This window comes from Salvelinus alpinus, chromosome 19, assembly GCF_045679555.1.
Source record: "Salvelinus alpinus chromosome 19, SLU_Salpinus.1, whole genome shotgun sequence".
In the NCBI taxonomy this organism is placed as follows: domain Eukaryota; kingdom Metazoa; phylum Chordata; class Actinopteri; order Salmoniformes; family Salmonidae; genus Salvelinus; species Salvelinus alpinus.
In genome coordinates, this window is record NC_092104.1 from 44,449,089 (window position 1) to 44,468,857 (window position 19,769).

Sequence of the window (19,769 nt, forward strand, 5' to 3'; positions counted from 1 at the left end):
GGTCATGGTTGCATGGTTTAATGGTCATTTCAATAATTGATATACCGGTACGATTCTTGAAAAATACTAATGCATGCCTCTAAAATCATAAAGCCAAAAATGTTAGTCTGATGCCTAGTAGCCTGACTGACACACAAGGCTAGTGACCCACCATCACCCCTGAACTGTTTCTGTTGCGAAACAAAAATGTTAAAATTCTAAATGTCATTGTTGGTGGAGATGCCATTCATGCTTGTGTAATGTAGTGCTCAAAATATGAGCTGCAGAAATACATCTAAGAAAGGCAATTGGAAAAATAAGAATCATTCCATACATTTTTTTTTACAAATACATATACCATTTAATATCTATATATTTAGAATTTGATTGTTTTCATTATATTTTCTTTTACTGACCACAAAGTAACAAGTATATAACCTTTACATACAAAAGCAGAAACTTCATGAATAAATAAATAAATATGTTAACTAATAAATAGATGTTAGAAGATAATACAATTGTTTGGTTTTCTAATTCTGGTGTAACATACAGCAGTTTGCCTTCACAGAGAACCATCAATACTCAATGCAACAGGTGTCAACACATTCATGAAACAACACTGGTAGAACTGAAATGATGTTCTACCTAGGCAATGGAAAACAGGAACGGTGGTTCACCAAATATATTCATTTACAATTAGCATTCGTTTAAGGGAATGAAAGCGCACACATGTTCCCCACAAAAATCTTAACTAGCCAGGCTACTTCAAGATATAGTAAAACACCCTAATCCTTCATCTGTTTCCTAGATTCACCCGTTTTAGATGGATTTCTAAGGCCATATCAATATCCGTCTTGATCTTGCTGGCCAAGGATCTAAGCATCCCCCAACCTTCAATTGGCAACCATGATTGGCAATTGTCACAGAGCACAATAGCTGGGGTATCTAGTAGGATATTCACCATTATGTTCCAAAAAACTGAATACATCATTCCTTTTGGAACCCTATTTCCACTCTCTCTGCAAATGCAGCCAACCACCTCTCCAAAAGACAAACAAAAAACATGAAGAAGTGGATAAAAAGAACAGTGGAACATGAAATGCCAGAAGACAAGACGAGGTTCTGAGAAAGCAACACAGCTGACATAATATAGAGTGGCTCACCGGAGTATATCAATAATTTAAAAAGAAATAAGACCAATGTTAAATAGTCAACTGTTTTTTTGGGACCCATTTCTGCTCAGACAACTATAAGTCACATGTACGATCATATATGTATCATAAATATGTTTTGAAGGTTGAAGGTTTAAAATTGCCTTTGTGTAGTTCTCATTAAAGTACAATTAATACATGACAGTATACAGAGACATAATATAGAATAGACAAAAGGCAGAATGAGAAATACTCAAAACTCTGTCCATTACTAAATGACTGACAAGGTTCCAACTGATTCATGACTCCTACCAGTGTGCAGTGCCACACGTCGTGCCCATACACACAGGTTTACAGGGGATACAGACAAGTGGCAAGTGTCTGTTAGGACCTGGCTGATTTGGGAGTTTAACAAATACAAATGATGTAGAAACCAGTGATTTAATCAAAGATGAAAGGAAGAGGAAAAAAACGGCCGTGATCGGGAGTCCCATAGGGCGGCGCACAATTGGCCCGGCGTCGTCCAGGTTTGGCCGGGGTAGGCCGTCATTGTAAATAAGAATTCTTAACGGACTTTTCTAGTTAAATAAATGTATCATGGATGGATCAGTCCTTGCATCCATAGCTCTGTCTATGAATTTGAGAGTGGTTACATTTCTCAAACCCCATCCCTCAGATTTTTACCAAAACAGGGGTGGGGAAATTGCTTTGTTATTGTTTCTACTGCTGATTTCAGCTTTAAGCAACCCAATTAATAATTTTTCTTCATTTCAGTTTAAAGAAATTCTCAAATATATTGTGATATAACACCTACCTACATGCAATAACAACTTACTTGGGACAAGGTTACTTATGAGGTAGTCTACTTATTCAACACATCTGGTAGGGACCTTATCTGTCAACTAATTTACGCAGGTAAACTACTGCTCCAGACAGGCTGTAAATGTAAGTTTAAACTCCAACATTATGGACATTTCACTCAACCAGGTTAATCCTACCCCTGTACTGAATTGCATTTAGTAAAGATTCATGGTAACTATCACATCTTAAAATATTCCAGGACTAATTGTTAATCTTATTTTGACAAAATGAAATAAAATGGTTAACCGATATTCAGTTCTTGAGTAACTATGGCAGAATTTTTTTTCTATATTCATTTGAACTGGGTCTGTATATTCTAACCCCACTTCAATCAAGACAGGCCAGTGTATACAAGGCATACCACATACACATCCTATGATGACTAAGTATATGTCACAGTTAACAATTAAAAATAAATCAAACTTTCACTGACAGAATAACTGGAGGTAAAAGTCACCATTCCCTTGGTGTTCCATGACATGACCTGAAATGACAGAGTACCGGTATAGCATGAAATGTTATACCCTGGCTGGTATTACATAGATAAGGAGAAGGTAGTGAACAGTGGAGCACATCTCAGTCATGTTCATCAAGGCACGCAATTGAAAACGTTTTAAAACATTTGGTGACTGAAAATGAAAGTGACAGTTTCTTATAGGACTAGTCTAAGTAGTGCCTCCCTACGTCTGTTTTATTCCATTCGGTGCCTAATGAACTGGACCCTGATCTCTCTGTTCGGTTGCAGCTGTTCAAACTGACCATAGAGAACGATAGAGGTCTCTATTAGCCAAAACGCTGATTTAGCATGGGCAGCACCGTGTCATCAGGAGGGATCAGCCAATCGTAAAGAAGAAAATGGACTACTTTGAAATGGAGATAGCCTCAACGGCACTGCCCATGCTGTCACAGACGCTATAATGGAACAGATACAAATATGAGTCCTCTATCTATCTCTATGTTTGAGAAAGACTGTTGGGGAAGAGGAAGAGAAGTGGATGACTCCTGGAGATCACTTGTTCTCAATGAGAGTCTGCACCTTGCACACCAGTTCCCGGGCCAGTGTCAGGATCTGCTTGCTGTTGTGATGCTCAGCCATTTCTGAAAGGAGATGAGAGAAGATTTCATTCCCGCTGGACCACTTCCAACATTGGTGCACAAGGCTATAATACCATATTTATTTTGTGTGTGTGTGTTATTCATTGAACCATTAACTTACTCAGCACAGGTACTCATTCAACATTATTATTTGCCTTTCAGCTATTGACAAAGTGGGAAATTACAAAAAAAATAAAAAACTTTTAGATTTCTCTAGGAAATTAAAGCAGTGGAATGCTCCACATCAAAAATTCATCTGTAATCTACAGTTTACCATAACAAAAAGGTATACTGTAGTACTGTACACATACAATTTGAGATCAGAATTTAGACACTCACAGTGTTAAATGTAAAATGTTCTTAGAAATGATATGTGACCCATAGGTGTGTAATGGTTCACCAAACCCATGGTTTGGAAAGTAGTGCGGTTTTGGGGTCACGGTTCAGTTCAAGTTTGGGTACAGCGGGAAAATATAATCCCATTCACAATGTTCATCATTCACAATGTTAATGGCATTGTCTGTTGTGACAGGATTGTTATGTTGGGCCTCAAGTTTCCACTTTGATGGGAAACTTGTCTGAGTCGTGTGAGCGAGAGGAGAGGGAGCAGCACGCACACACTTAGTGGAGACAAAGCAGCAGTGGGAAACGACTTGTAGCGAATTACATACATTTGCTCTGAGGTGGTTTAAACTGCATTCTAATGTTGACTTGGTTTAAACTGCATTCTAATGTTGACTTTGCTTAAAGAAAACGGTATCAAGCTAAGTGTTTTATGCATGCTCAGTTCTTGGGTCTTGGGAGCTGCCCGAATTGAAATTTGAAATGGAAGTTTTGGAACTCCTTCGCGTGGTTCTTTTTATGGGAAAAAGTCCTCAATGAAACTGATACTGTACATTTGCCTCTGTTGGCCATCAAGTAGCCTATTCATTTATATGCTATTGTAGGCTACCATTTGATACAATAAATATGTTGAAATTACACTACTGTTCAAAAATTTGGGGTCACTTAGAAATGTCCTTGTTTTTGAAAGAAAAGCAATTTTTTTGTCCATTAAAATAACATAAAATCGATCAGAAATACAGTGTAGACATTGTTAATGTTGTAAATGACTATTGTAGCTGGAAAAGGCAGATTTTTTTTATGGAATATCTACATAGGCGTACAGAGGCCCATTATCAGCAACAATCACTCCTGTGTTCCAATGGCACGTTGTGTTAGCTAATCTAAGTTTATCATTTTAAAAGGCTAATTGATCATTAGAAAACCCTTTTGCAATTATGTTAACACAGCTGAAAACTGTTGTGCTGATTAAAGAAGCAATAAAACTGGCCTTCTTTAGACTAGTTGAGTATCTGGAGCATCAGCATTTGTGGGTTCGATTACAGGCTCAAAATGGCCAGAAACAAAGAACTTTCTTCTGAAACTCGTCAGTCTATTCTTGTTCTGAGAAATGAAGGCTATTCCATGCGAAAAACTGCCAAGAAACTGGAGATCTCGTACAGAGCTGTGTACTACTCCAGTCACAGAACAGTGCAAACTAGCCCTAACCAGAATAGAAAGAGGAGTGGGAGGCCCCTCAGTGGTTAGAGCGTTGGACTAGTAACCAAAAGGTTGCAAGATCGAATCCCCGAGCTGACAAGGTAAAAATCTGTCGTTCTGCCCCTGAACAAGGAAGTTAACCCACTGTTCTTAGGCCGTCATTGTAAATAAGAATTTGTTCTTAACTGACTTGCCTAGTTAAATAAAGGATTTTTTTGTTGCAGAATTCCCAGCATGCCTTTCAAGTGAATGTGAGAGATACCCACCCATGACTGTGTTGTTAGTGACAGAGCCATGGTTGTTGCATTCAATAACTAGTCCTGAAGCCTTAACCAAGTGATTACCTAAGTGAGTCTTTCAATTAAAAATAAACCCTCTATGACCATATATTATACATTTTATAAGCCCTTTAGTTGTAGCCTGGTTATCCCCAGCATTGTGGTCTGAAAATAGTGGCTCATGGGCCACATCTGACCTGCATGTCACAATAAGATGGTTAGTGAAGTGATTAGTAATTCCTATTGGAATCCAGCCAGAGCGAGGATATTCAACACTATGAATATTTTATCACCCACAACCTGCATTCAGAATGACTGCAATGGTGAAGGACTTGATAAACAAGACTACCTAAACCATCTAAACTGGAACAACCATTTTAGTAACAGGTGCAATAAATCCAACCATTTACAGATTGGATTCGTTTAGAAAAATGTAAGTTATTTATCTTTGTATCGTATAAGATCAATTAATCAATCAATGTGCATGCAGAAACGTAGATACTAAAACAATCTATTAAACAAAATCTACCTGCAACAAAGCATTCTGGGAAGAATAATGAGGCCCCACCCATGTCTTTTTCACTCATAGAGTTAACGGAAATCAACTCGACAGTCGAGTAACAACAACACGTAGTGTTGACTCCACTGTGATTCCACTGTCCTAAACTCTCGATATGCTGGTTGAAATGTTTTCGTTTTTTTTTGCTAGCGTCACACTGTAGCACTGTGGGAGCAGGCTCGATTTAAGTTTGATCTTCTTAAAACCACCTGCGTCGCGGTGATGGGTAACTTTTAAACTAGTGCAACTGTATGAAGAAAGACTCCAGACTTCCAATGCTCCACAAACAATTGAATGAATGTTGATTCATTGTTAAGACAATGTACCGTTGAAAAACTTAATGATGTCGGTGAAGTCCATGTTGTTCTCCAGAATGATGTCCCGGTAGACCTCCACCAGTGCCAGAGCGATGAAGAGGACAAAGTGGCCAGAGGAGGCGTACTTCGCTGCCCAGATGGTCTCCCACACCGCAAACACATCGTCATACACCAGCTCTGAGAGAGAAAAAGATACAGTGGATGCAGAAGTCAGGTGTGGTATGGCAGAGCCGGATTAACAAATCATAGGCCCCGGGTGGCCCCCATTGATGTTGTTAGTCACTCTCACTCAGATATCAATAACATGGCATAAGTCATGGCAAAATGTGTCGAATTTCAGGTAATTGGCTTTAAAACGAAAAAAAAAAATGACTCTCCGCCCCATGGCAAAATGTGTACAATTGCAGAAAATGAACTCTCTCTCCGCCGTCAAGAGGGGGGGGGGGCAACTAAAATATTTTCCCTGCCAGGTGGGTAGGCCCCCCAACCAATTCTCGCTTAGGGCCCCCAAAAGGCTAGGGCTGACCCTGAATCAGTTACCCAACCAAGGCAGGGCCTCCTAGTTACCCAGGTGGGCCTGTTTTTCCTGAGTGATCTTACTGCCTGCCATATCTTTTATGTGGAAACGGCTCATTAGAACTAGGTCTTGTTAGCCTTCCTCTTTGCTGTTTGACATTTGGTTGACGGTATGAAAACACTCTCCCCTAAGTTTAATTGGCATTTGCTATGGTATAAAATCCCCTAATAGCAGGATGTCATTATTACCACGCTTTAAGTCTAGAAGGAACCATCGGTAGCAGAAGTAGAAGTGGGTGTAGTCGCCATTTTGGTGCATGAGCTCAAAGAGCTCCGAATCCAGGATCTACAGAGAGGTAAGAGGAGAGAGGAAGGAGTAGGAGAGAGGGCACACAGACAGTTGAAGGAAGAGGGATGGGTTGGGGGGAGTAGAGGAAAAGGGTCGGGAAGAGAGGAGGGGGAAGTTAGTGGAGAACAAAGTTGGATGTGTTATATTCACTGTATCCTACTATTCATGAAAACAACTGGATGCATGCCAAAATATACACTATTTGACTAAAAGTATAATGGGAGTTAATATGGAGTTGGTCCCTCCTTTGTTGGTGCATCCTGTTTCCATTGATCATCCTTGAGATGTTTCTGTGGTCAATTTAATTGATTGGACATGATATGGAAAGGCACACACCTGGCTCTATAAGGTCTCACAGTTGACAGTGCATGTCAGAGCAAAAACCAAGTCATTAAGGAAATGTCCGTAGAGCTCAGAGACAGGATTGTTTCGAGACACAGATCTGGGGAAGGGTACCGAAAAATGTATTCAGCGTTGAAGGTCCCCAAGGACACAGTGTCCTCCATCATTATTAATTGGAAGAAGTTAGGAACCACCAAGACTCTTCCTAGAACTGTCCGTCCGCCCAAACTGAGCAATCGGGGAGAAGGGCCTTGGTCAGGGAGGTGACCAAGAACCCGATGGTCACTCTGACAGAGCTCCAGAGTTCCTCTCTGGAGATTGGAGAACCTTCCAGAAGTACAACCATCTCTGCAGCACTCCACCAATCAGGCCTTTATTGTAAAGTGACCAGACGGAAGCCACTCCTCAGTAAAAGGCACATGACAGCCTGCTTGCAGTTTGCCAAAAGGCACCTAAAGGACTCTCAGACCACGAGAAACAAGATTTTCTGGTCTGATGAAACCAAGATTGAACTCTTTGGCCTGAATGCCAAGCGTCATGTCTGGAGGAAACCTGGCACCATACCTACAGTGAAGCATGGTGGTGGCAGCATCATGCTGTGGGGATGTTTTTCAGTGGCATGGACTGGGAGACTAGTCAGGATCGAGGGAAAAACGAACAGAGCCAAGTACAGAGAGATCCTTGATGAAAGCCTGCTCCAGAGCGCTCAGGACCTCAGACTGGGGGCGAAGGTTCAACTTCCAACAGGACAACGACCCTAAGCACATAGCCAAGACAACGCAGGAGTGGCTTCGGGAAAAGTCTCTGAATGTCCTTAAGTGGCCCAGCCAGAGCCCAGACTTGAACCCGATAGAACATCTCTGGAGACATCTGACAATAGCTGTGCCGAGATGCTCCCCATCCAACCTGACAGAGCTTGAGAGGCTCTGCAGAGAAGAATGGGAGAAACTCCCCAAATATAGGTGTGCCAAGCTTGTAGCGTTATACCTAAAAAAACTGTAAAGGGTCTGAATACTAAATGTAAATGTGATTTTTCAGTTTATTTTTGTATACATTTACAAAAAATGTGCAAACATTTCTAAAAACCTGTTTTTGCTTCGTCATTATGGACTATTGTGTGTAGATTGATGAATTAAATGGTTTTTTCCCTTCATTTTAGAATAAAGCTGTAATGTAACAAAATGTGGAAAAAGTCAAGGGTCTGAATACATACATTAGTGTATATATAGAAGTTACAAAGTGTCTCTGTGGCCTCACCTGGATGAGAGAGCGCATGTTGGCAAATTGAGTGTCCATGCCACCGCCATGGGGGAAGTTCTGATTCATCCGCTTCATGAGCTCAGTGAAACAGCTGAAGGCCATGGCCTCTGAGTAAGAGTGAGTGAGTGTGAGAGTGAGAGTGAGAGAGAAAGAGAGAAAAAAGACACAGGGAGAGATGAGGAAAGACCAGGAGAGAGATTGAGGAAAGACAGAGAAATGTTGAGCGGTCCACTTCCATCGCCATTTCTGCTGTCCTCCCCGAAGCACAACAGTATCCCTGTCCTCTGTTTCATAAGATTATATTCATTGTACTCTTTCTTTACATTCCAATACCGCCGTATGATATAGAGCTAGTCTATGATGAGTTTCATTGACTGATTGTTGTTTGACTAAGCTTATGTAGAATCTTAATTTGACCTATTGCCACAGAAAAGTAATCCTGTCGAAACAGGATTTGAATGTTTAGTCCGTTATGTTCCTTGATCGGTGGTTAGGCTATTAACTGGCCAAAAGTAGACTACATGAAGTGAAATACCGTTAATGTAACCGTGCGTTAGTGTGGGTTTTCAGTGAAATTATGTCAATCACGAAGCTCATCTGCACTTCCTGCAATTTTCAGCAACAAAAGAGTGATCGAATTAAGATCCTACATCTGTATGTGTGCGAGTTAAAAAAAGGACTGATCAAATCAAATTTCCGAAGGCAAAATAATCTTGAAGGTTGACACATTTTTCTTCCATCGCAGAATTCATATCGCAAATACCAAGGAGGAGAGTGAGGGAGGAACAGCCTTGACTCAACGGGGTTAACTCACCATCATCCAGAATGACAAGGAGGGGAGCCAGCAGGTCACACATGCCCTGCACATAGCCAATCTCCAGGTGCTGCCAGATATAGCTGAGAAGAGAAGTCAGCATCATGTGTGGGTGTAACTCATTCATTCTTCCTATTTTCCCATTTGACATTGAGCTCCACACATAACATAATGAGTCATAGATTATTTCCAAACCTTTCTGCAAAAGAGCACTAGAGAATCATGAAAGACATGGTTTTTATTTTACCTGCACATGATGTTGCGCAGTTTCTCCAGGTTGGCAGGGGTAAAGTACCAGTAGTTTCTGTCACATCGCTGGACATCCTTCTCAATGCGGTGCAGGTTCATCGTGTACATGTCCAAAAGCTCTTGCTACAACAAAGGCGCAACCCCCCCACACACAAAATGTTAAAGCATAACTTACTCGTAACTGTAAAACCAAAAACCAAAATAAATCTTGATTATTCTGAAAATAAAATGCCAAGTGCCTACAGAATAGGTGGTTCCGATGGATGACACTGGAGAGATGTCCTCGTTTTTCAGCTGTCTGCCCACGGTCAGTGAGTCAATTTGTGGGTAGATGCTCTCCATCTCAGGCTCCTCAGACAAGTTGGACTCTGTGCCCTCTGGGCTGGTTTTGCACTGCTCCTCCTCCTCCAGTTGGAGCTCCAGATGGGGGACTGAGCCCTCAGAGAGAGCAGCCCCGACCCCGGAACTAGCGCACGGACCCATCCTGTCCCACAGTGGGGCAATGGAGACTTTTGCCATCTCAATGGCTGAAGGAGACTCCTCAGATTCTGTGGTGGCCAGAGCCTCCTCACTCTGGGTGGTGCTACCAAATGCTTCCATTGCCCTTGCCACCCTTGCGTCTGCCTCGGGGCTTATATTCCTCTCCGTCTCTGGCCGCTTGGTCTCCTCCTCCTCGCTTTTTCCCACTTCCTTAGATTTTATAATGTCCTCCACATTTTCGGTTACCTCTTCAAATTTTAAAGTCTCATTGGCTTCTACTTCTTTCTGAGTTTCTGTCTTTTCCATAGTCTTTCCTTCGGCTTCCTTCACTTCTGATGTTTCAGCACTCTTTGTTTCTCCAGCCTCTGAAGTTCGCTCATCCTCGAGTTCTGATGTCTTGTCCTCCATTGCTTCTGCAGTCATCGTTGATGTCAATGCCTTCTCCTCTTTTGGCTCTCTATGGTTTGTTTGGGATGTTTCATTCTTTTCTGGATCTACAGACTCTGGTTCTGATCCTTCGTCTTCGGTTTCTCTTGACTCTCGAGTTTTCAATGTCTCTGGTACCAGTGACTGCAACTCCTCTGTGTCTGCTAGCATGGTTGGCTCTCCATCCAACATTTTCACCACTTCGGTCTCAGGCACTTTAGCCTCCGTTGTTTTGAACTCATCTGTTTTGGACTCCACCCTTTCTTCTACAGCATCCACTTCTGCTTTCGGTAACTCAATGTCCCCCTTTTCATTGATCCTTACCTCTTCTGTCTCGGCAGGTTCAGTCACGGAAGTATTTTCTGCCTCTATTTTCTGGCTCTCTAACGCACCTAGGTCTGCTGCCTTGTCCTCCCTTGTCTCAGTTTTTTTGTCCATTTCAATCTCTGGCACCTCTGTCTTCTCTGTCTTTTTGTCAATTTCTACTTCTGGCATTTCTGTTTCCACTGGCTCTACTGTCACTATATTTTTGTCTATTTCTATATCTGGCACTTCTTTTTCGTTGCCCTCAATCTTCTGGGTCACTTCGGTCGCACTCTCTTTTTCCTCCTTCTCTGATGGGTCCTTGGCCTGGAGGTCCTTCTCCTCCTGCAGGGCCGGGGGTTGGGCTTTTGGGCTGTCTGCCTCCAACTCTTCCTCATGGGCTTTGACTGGGCTCTGTGGGGCTGGGGCCAACTGTGGAGGAGTGCTGGTGATGTTTTTAGGGGTGGTGTCAGGTGCAGTGCTGTCCTCTGTGCTCAGAGAGCGGTCTGACAGGCCCGAGGTGACTGAGAAGTTGCGAGAGGAGGGGTGCCCCGAGTCTGGGGAGCTGGTCCCGTTGGGCAGGGCTCCTCCATTGGGGATCTTGGGCACCTGTTTGGCCTCTTTGCTCTTGGGCTCGGTCTCGATCTGATCCACCTCCTCCACAGACTCAAACACCTAAAAGAACAAGCCAAAGGGAAGCAGGCTAGTCTAAGGGATGGGAGGATGTGAACTGAAGAACTAGCAGGCGAGAGAAAGTGGGGTTGAGCAGGCGAGATAGTGTGGGGTTGAGGAATACTGGTTCAAAAAAGCAAAATATCCCTTTACGCATAATATAACAATATCAATATAACTGTAATAGACTAGAGCAGGGTTTCCCAAACTTTTCTTCTTCTTCTTTGAGATTGGGTTGGTGGATCGCATACAATTTTTAAGGTGCATACACCGCCACCTACTGTACTGGAGTGTGAGGCCAGTCACGGCCTACCTCATTCAATTTTCTCTAAGAAAGTGAAATAGAGCCCTAGACAACATTTCCCTCCCCTTCCTCCCCCCACTACACTACCTAAACCCCAACCCCGTCAAGCCTCTCTAACCCTTTCACACAATCTCTCCCTATCTACGTCATACAGTTCACAAAATATCAACACATGGTCCACCGTTTCCTCCATTAAACACTCATCACACAGACCTGTTTCATGTCTCCCAATCATCCACAAAATGGCGTTCAAACCCGTGTGCCCAAACTGTAGTCTATTCAGCACGACATCCCATGCTCCCCACCTCTTCCTTAGCTGACTGGTGCACGCAATAAAATTGCCTCCCCTCACTATTAGCATCCCACTCGCTTTGCCAAAGATCGATCCCTTTTGCCTGGATAAAGGACTTAACTTCCCTACGGCCCATCAGGACCTGAATATCTACCCTCTCTCCTCACCGCACTCTTAGCCACCACATCAGCCTTCTCATTACCCTCCACACCCACTTGGGGAGGAACCCAACAAAAGCTTACCACCACTCCCATCCTCTCCAATCCCATTAACAGCTCCATCATCTCCATACACAAGTCTCCCCTATCCGACCTGCCTGTCTTCACACTACTCAACACTGCAGCTGAATCAGGACAGATCACCACTCTGAATGGTTTCACCTCCTCCACCCATCTCAAACCTATAATCATGGCCATCAACTCGGCAACCTACACTGACACATAATCAGTTAATCGCTTACATACTCTAACATTGAAATCTGGGATATACACTCCTGCCCCCACCCTACCACTGACTGGATCCTTTGAACCATCTGTATATATATATATATATCCTTAAAAACAAATACAAAACGATTTTATAAAAAATATATATACAGTGGGGAGAACAAGTATTTGATACACTGCCGATTTTGCAGGTTTTCCTACTTACAAAGCATGTAGAGGTCTGTAATTTTTTATCATAGGTACACTTCAACTGTGAGAGACGGAATTTAAAACAAAAATCCAGAAAATCACATTGTATGATTTTTAAGTAATTAATTCGCATTTTATTGCATGACATAAGTATTTGATCACCTACCAACCAGTAAGAATTCCGGCTCTCACAGACCTGTTAGTTTTTCCTTAAGAAGCCCTCCTGTTCTCCACGCATTACCTGTATTAACTGCACCTGTTTGAACTCGTTACCTGTATAAAAGACACCTGTCCACCCACTCAATCAAACAGACTCCAACCTCTCCACAATGGCCAAGACCAGAGAGCTGTGTAAGGACATCAGGGATAAAATTGTAGACCTGCACAAGGCTGGGATGGGCTACAGGACAATAGGTAAGCAGCTTGGTGAGAAGGCAACAACTGTTGGCGCAATTATTAGAAAATGGAAGAAGTTCAAGATGACGGTCAATCACCCTCGGTCTGGGGCTCCATGCAAGATCTCACCTCGTGGGGCATCAATGATCATGAGGAAGGTGAGGGATCAGCCCAGAACTACACGGCAGGACCTGGTCAATGACCTGAAGAGAGCTGGGACCACAGTCTCAAAGAAAACCATTAGTAACACACTACGCCGTCATGGATTAAAATCCTGCAGCGCACGCAAGGTCCCCCTGCTCAAGCCAGCGCATGTCCAGGCCCGTCTGAAGTTTGCCAATGACCATCTGGATGATCCAGAGGAGGAATTGGAGAAGGTCATGTGGTCTGATGAGACAAAAATAGAGCTTTTTGGTCTAAACTCCACTCGCCGTGTTTGGAGGAAGAAGAAGGATTAGTACAACCCCAAGAACACCATCCTAACCGTGAAGCTTGGAGGTGGAAACATCATTCTTGGGGATGCTTTTCTGCAAAGGGGACAGGACGACTGCACCGTATTGAGGGGAGGATGGATGGGGCCATGCATCGCGAGATCTTGGCCAACAACCTCCTTCCCTCAGTAAGAGCATTGAAGATAGGTCGTGGCTGGGTCTTCCAGCATGACAACGACCCGAAACACACAGCCAGGGCAACTAAGGAGTGGCTCCGTAAGAAGCATCTCAAGGTCCTGGAGTGGCCTAGCCAGTCTCCAGACCTGAACCCAATAGAAAATCTTTGGAGGGAGCTGAAAGTCCGTATTGCCCAGCGACAGCCCCGAAACCTGAAGGATCTGGAGAAGGTCTGTATGGAGGAGTGGGCCAAAATCCCTGCTGCAGTGTGTGCAAACCTGGTCAAGAACTACAGGAAACGTATGATCTCTGTAATTGCAAACAAAGGTTTCTGTACCAAATATTAAATTCTGCTTTTCTGATGTATCAAATACTTATGTCATGCAATAAAATGCAAATTAATTACTTAAAAATCATACAATGTGATTTTCTGGATTTTTGTTTTAGATTCCGTCTCTCACAGTTGAAGTGTACCTGTGATAAAAATTACAGACCTCTACATGCTTTGTAAGTAGGAAAACCTGCAAAATCGGCAGTGTATCAAATACTTGTTCTCCCCACTATATATATACAGTTTAAGTCGGAAGTTACATCCACTTAGGTTGGAGTCATTAAAACTCATTTTTTAACCACTCCACAAATTTCTTGATAACAAACTATAGTTTTGGCAAGTCAGTTAGGACATCTACTTTGTGCATGACACAAGTAGTTTTTCCAACAATTGCTTACAGACAGATTATTTCACTTAGAATTCACTGTATCACAATTCCAGTGGGTCAGAAGTTTACATACACTATGCCTTTCTGAAAATTCCAGAAAATTATGTCATGGCTTTAGAAGCTTCTGATAGGCTAATTGACATAATTTCAGTCAATTGGAGGTGTACCTGTGGATATTTCAATGCCTATCTTCAAGTTTCTTTGCTTGACATCATGGGAAAATCAAAAGAAATCAGCCAAGACCTCAGAAAAAAAATGGTAGACCTCCACAAGTCTGGTTCATCCTAGGAAGCAATTTCCAAACGCCTGAAGGTACCACGTTCATCTGTACAAACAATAGTACGCAAGTATAAACACCATGGGACCATGCGGCCGTCATACCGCTCAGGAAGGAGACGTGTTCGGTCTCCTAGAGATGAACGTACTTTGGTGCGAAAAGTGCAAATCAATCCCAGAACAACAACAAAGGACCTTGTGAAGATGTCTGAGAAAACACATACTTAAGTATCTATATCCACAGTAAAACGAGTCCTATATCGACCTAACCTGAATGGCCACTCAGCAAGGAAGAAGCCACTGCTCCAAAACCGCCATAAAAAAGCCAGACTACGGTTTGCAACTGCACATGGGGACAAAGATCGTACTTTTTGGAGAAATGTCCTCTGGTCTGATGAAACAAAAATAGAACTGTTAGGCCATAATGACCATTGTTATGTTCGGAGGAAAAAGCGGGAAGCTTGCAAGCCGAAGAACACCATCCCAACCGTGTTGGGGGTGGCAGCATCATGTTGTGGGGGTGCTTTGCTGCAGGAGGGACTGGTGCACTTCACAAAATAGATGGCATCATGAGGTAGGACAATATATATTGAAGCAACATCTCAAAACAACAGTCAGGAAGTTAAAGCTTGGTCACAAATGGGTCTTCCAAATGGACAAAGACCCCAACCATACTTCCAAAGATGTGGCAAAATGGCTTAAGGACAACAAAGTCAAGGTATTGGAGTGGCCATCACAAAGTCCTGACCTCAATCCCATAGAAAATTTGTGGGCAGAACTGAAAAAGCGTGTGCGAGCAAGGAGGCCTACAAACCTGACTCAGTTACACCAGCTCTGTCAGAAGGAATGGGACAAAATTCACCCAGCTTATTGTGGGAAGCTTGTGGAAGGCTACCCGAAACGTTTTACCCAAGTTAAACAATTTGAAGGCCATGCTACCAAATAATAATTGAGTGTATGTAAACTTCTGACCCACTGGGAATGTGATGAAAGAAATTAAAACTGAAATAAACCATTCTCTACTACTTTTCTGATATTTCGCATTCTTAAAATAAAGTGGTGATCCTACCTGACCTAAGACAGGGAATCTTTACTAGGATTAAATGTCAGGAATTGTGAAAAACTGAGTTTAAATGTATTTGGCTAAGGTGTATGTAAACTTCAACTGTATATACACATACACACACGCATATATATATATACATATACATATATACATATATATATATATATATATATATATACATACATACATACATACATACATACATACATACATACATACATACATACATACATACATACATACATACATACACACACACACTAGTGTTTTGCGGATACTGTTTAATGAAGCTGCTAGCTGAGGACTTGTGAGGTGTCTGTTTGTCAAACTAGACACTCTAATGTACTTGTCCTCTTGCTCAGTTGTGCACCGGGGCCTCCCACTCCTCTTTCTATTCTGGTTAGAGCCAGTTTGCGCTGTTCTGTGAAGGGAGTAGTACACAGTGTTCGAGATCTTCAGTTTCTTGTCAATTTCTCACATCGAATAGTCTTCATTTCTCAGAATGAATAGACTGACGAGATACAGAAGAAAGTTCTTTGTTTCTGGACATTTTGAGCCTGTAATCGAACCCATAAATGTTGATGCTCCAGATACTCAACTAGTCTAAAGAAGGCCAGTTTTATTGCTTCTTTAATCAGCATAACAGCTTTCAGCTGTGCTAACATAATTGCAAAAGGGTTTTCTAATGATCAATTAGCCTTTTAAAATGATAAACTTGGATTAGCTAACACAACGTGCCATTGGAACACAGGAGTGATGTTTGCTGATAATGGGCCTCTGTAAGCCTATGTAGATATTCCATTAAAAATCAGCCGTTTCCAACTACAATAGTCATTTACAACATTAACAATGTCTACACTGTATTTCTGATCAATTTGATGTTAATTTAAAATGGACAATAAATTTGCTTTTCTTTCAAAAACAAGGACATTTCTAAGTGACCCCAAACTTTTGAACGGTAGTGTGTATATATGTATACATCTCCACACGCCGTCTCATGTCCTCACCCCATTCTCTCCTTCCCTCAATCATATCCACAGCTACACTTGGTTTCGGAAACAACCTCGGAGGAACGTTCCCCAATGCAATTGACGGCCCTATCTCGCTCTCCCCTAGTCCATATTCTACCACTTTCTGCCCAATTGTCCACCCGTACGCCTTCTGCTTACCCACTCCTCGGTCCCAACATATCTTTCTGAACTCCTTTTCAACCTTTCCGAGTACGCTAATGCAAGTTTGTCCCGCTTTATCCTCAGTGCCAGTTCCCCACTATCCACCTGCAATGCCTCAACAGGTGTCGTCCTGAAAGCACCAACACACACTCTCAGGGCCCTTGACTGTATCCTATCCAGGCGCTGTAGTACCGTTTTGGCTGCCGATCCATATACAAAGCACCCATAATCCTTAAAATGACCTGATCAATGCCTGATACATACACAACAGTGTTTGTCTATACAACCCCCAATCATATCCTGCCACTGCCCTCATGAGGTTCAACACCTTCCTCCCCTATTTTCAATATACTCAACATGTCTCTTCCACGTAAGCCTCTCATCAAACCACATACCCTAAATACTTCAACTCAGACACCCGATCTATATCCTGAACGTATATTTGCAGCCTAACATCTTTAACCTTCCTCCTATACAAACACCATAAAGCAGGTCTTGGCCACAGAACGTCCTAAACCACCATGTTAGAGACCAATCTTCCACATCTCCCACAGCTTCTTCCTCATCACATATTTCACATTCCTACCTCTCTCCCATACAGCCCCATCATCAGCATACAAGGCCACACCAAGTCCGTGTCCCACCTTTTTAAATATATAATCTACCATCAGGGTGAACAACACCGGACTAACCACACTTCCCAGAGAAGTACCATTGTCCACTTCAAACCACGTTGACAATTCTGGACCACCACACGTTTCCACCCAGCAGGTATCACCCCAGTCCTCAGCACCTTATTATACAACCCTAACACTCCTTCCAACACACTGTCCGGTGCATGTTAAACATCACATAACACACCCTATCTTATAAAGGAGCAGTCCGTCCGCATCCCTCCAACGCCCTTGTCATATCATACATGGAGAACTCTGCATCCATAGCTTCTCCGTACTCCCCTTTTTTCTTTGAAACATGTCCATGCTCCTTTTAACTTTTCCCAACGTCTCATCTTTCTCTCATCATACAGGTGCTGACATCAATGAACCACTGCAAATGCACCACCTAGGACAGTTGGCTTTTCTTTACTTGACACAGCTTTGACATTTGTTTCTACCAACACTGGAATTCCATCATTTTTATCCTTCCCCATCATTTTTTTTATTTATTTAATTTTCCGGAACTCTGTGCACATTTTGGTTTTTGCCCTAACACAGCTGATCAAAGCTGTCAAAAACCAAAACACGCACCCCTTTGGTTCCCGAGGACTGAGTTTGGGAAACCCCGGACTAGAGTAATTAAATAGGTTTGAAACATTAGGAATATCATAGTTGTATGAATGACAAAAATTGAAAGATTTTTTGTATGAAAAAAAGCAACAAATTGTGTGTCGTAACGATTTCTAGCTTTTGGAGGCGCTCTTAGATGTTTATCTTGAAGCCATAATACAACATATTTCCATGAAAATAGTGATTGCGAGACAATCGTTCTACAGTTCACTTTTCAGTATTGAGGGACTAAGCAGCTTTAGTGTATGAGTCATTCTACAGAAGTGGTGCAAATTGGGGGTTGGAAGAAAAACTATTCCAACATACAGTATATATTAGTCACACACTTTTAGTGTATTGCCTATTTGAAATATTTACCTGAATTCCTTATCACCCCACTAAATGTGTCACTACCAAAACATAGTGAAAAAGTTGCAATGAAGGGAGAACCATGCGCAGTAGTAATTATTTTTATTAACCTTTTATTACAGATACAGTAGCAGAAAAGTCAAAAGTTTGGACACACCTACTCATTCAAGGGTTTTTCTTTATTTTTGATATTTTCTACATTGTAGAATAATAGTGAAGACATCAAAACTATGAAATAACACATGGAATCATGTAGTAACCAAAATAGTGTAAAACGAAGCTAAATGTATTTTATATTTGAGATTCTTCAAAGTAGTCACCCTTTGCCTTGATGACAGCTTTGCACACTCTTGGTATTCTCTCAACCAGCTTCATGAGGTAGTCACCTGGAATGCATTTCAATTAACAGGTGTGCCTTGTTAAAAGTTCATTTGTAGAATTTCTTTCCTTCTAAATGTGTTTGAGCCAATCAGTTGTGCTGTGACAAGGTAGGGGTTGTATACAGAAGATAGCCCTATCTGGTGAAAAAACAAATAGCTATTATGGCAAGAACAGCTAAAATAAGCAAAGAGAAACAACAGTCCATCATTACTTGAAGACATGAACATCAGTCAATCTGGAAAATGTCAAGAACTTTTAAAGTTTCTTCAAGTGCAGTCACAAAAACCATCAAGCGCTATGATGAAACTGGCTCTCACGAGGAACGCCACAGGAAAGAAAGACCCAGAGTTACCTCAGCTGCAGAGATAAGTTAATTAGAGTTAACTGCAACTCAGATTGCAGCCCAAATAAATGCTTCACAGAGTTCAAGTAACAGACACATCTCAACATCAACTATTTAGAGGAGAATGGGTGAATCAGGCCATCATGGTCAAATTGCTTCAAAGAAACCACTACTAGAGGACACCAATAAGAAGAGATTTGCTTGGGCCAAGAAACACGAGCAATGGACATTAGACTGGTGGAAATCTGTCCTTTGGTCCAAATTAAAAAATGTTGGTTCCAACCGCCGTGTCTCTGTGAGTAGGTGAACGGTTGATCTCCGCATGTGTGGTTCCCACCGTGAAGAATGGAGGAGGTGGTGTGATGGTGTGGGGTTTCTTTGCTGGTGACACTGTTAGTGATTTATTTAGAATTCAAGGCACACTTAACCAGCATGGCTATCACAGTATTCTGCAGCAATATGCCATCCCATTTGCGCTTAGTGGGACTATAATTTGACCCAAAACACACCTCCAGGCTGTGTAAGGGCTATTTGACTGAGGAGAGTGATGGAGGGCTGCATCAGATGACCTGGCCTCCACAATCACCCGACCTCAACCCAAGTGAGATGGTTTGGGATGAATTGGTTCGCAGTGTAAAGGAAAAGCAGCCAACAAGTGATCAGCATATGTGGGAACTCCTTCAAGACTGTTGGAAAAGCATTCCTCATGAAGCTGGTTGAGAGAATGCCAAGAGTGTTTATTCCAATATT

At 42.2% G+C, this 19,769-nt stretch overlaps 1 protein-coding gene across 1 annotated transcript in view; it reads right to left on the bottom strand.

The window, feature by feature from the left end:
- Window positions 1-314: 314 nt before the first annotated feature.
- Window positions 315-19,769, bottom strand: part of LOC139545729 (small G protein signaling modulator 1-like) — an 83,932-nt gene continuing 64,477 nt past the window's right edge. The window contains exons 19-25 of the mRNA XM_071353807.1: window positions 9,556-11,196; window positions 9,311-9,435; window positions 9,064-9,146; window positions 8,247-8,356; window positions 6,548-6,644; window positions 5,792-5,959; window positions 315-3,089 (exon numbers count right to left, since the gene is read on the bottom strand). Of these exons, the coding sequence (XP_071209908.1) occupies window positions 3,001-3,089; window positions 5,792-5,959; window positions 6,548-6,644; window positions 8,247-8,356; window positions 9,064-9,146; window positions 9,311-9,435; window positions 9,556-11,196 (2,313 nt within the window). The 3' untranslated portion in view covers window positions 315-3,000. The remainder of the gene's footprint in view (window positions 3,090-5,791; window positions 5,960-6,547; window positions 6,645-8,246; window positions 8,357-9,063; window positions 9,147-9,310; window positions 9,436-9,555; window positions 11,197-19,769) is intronic.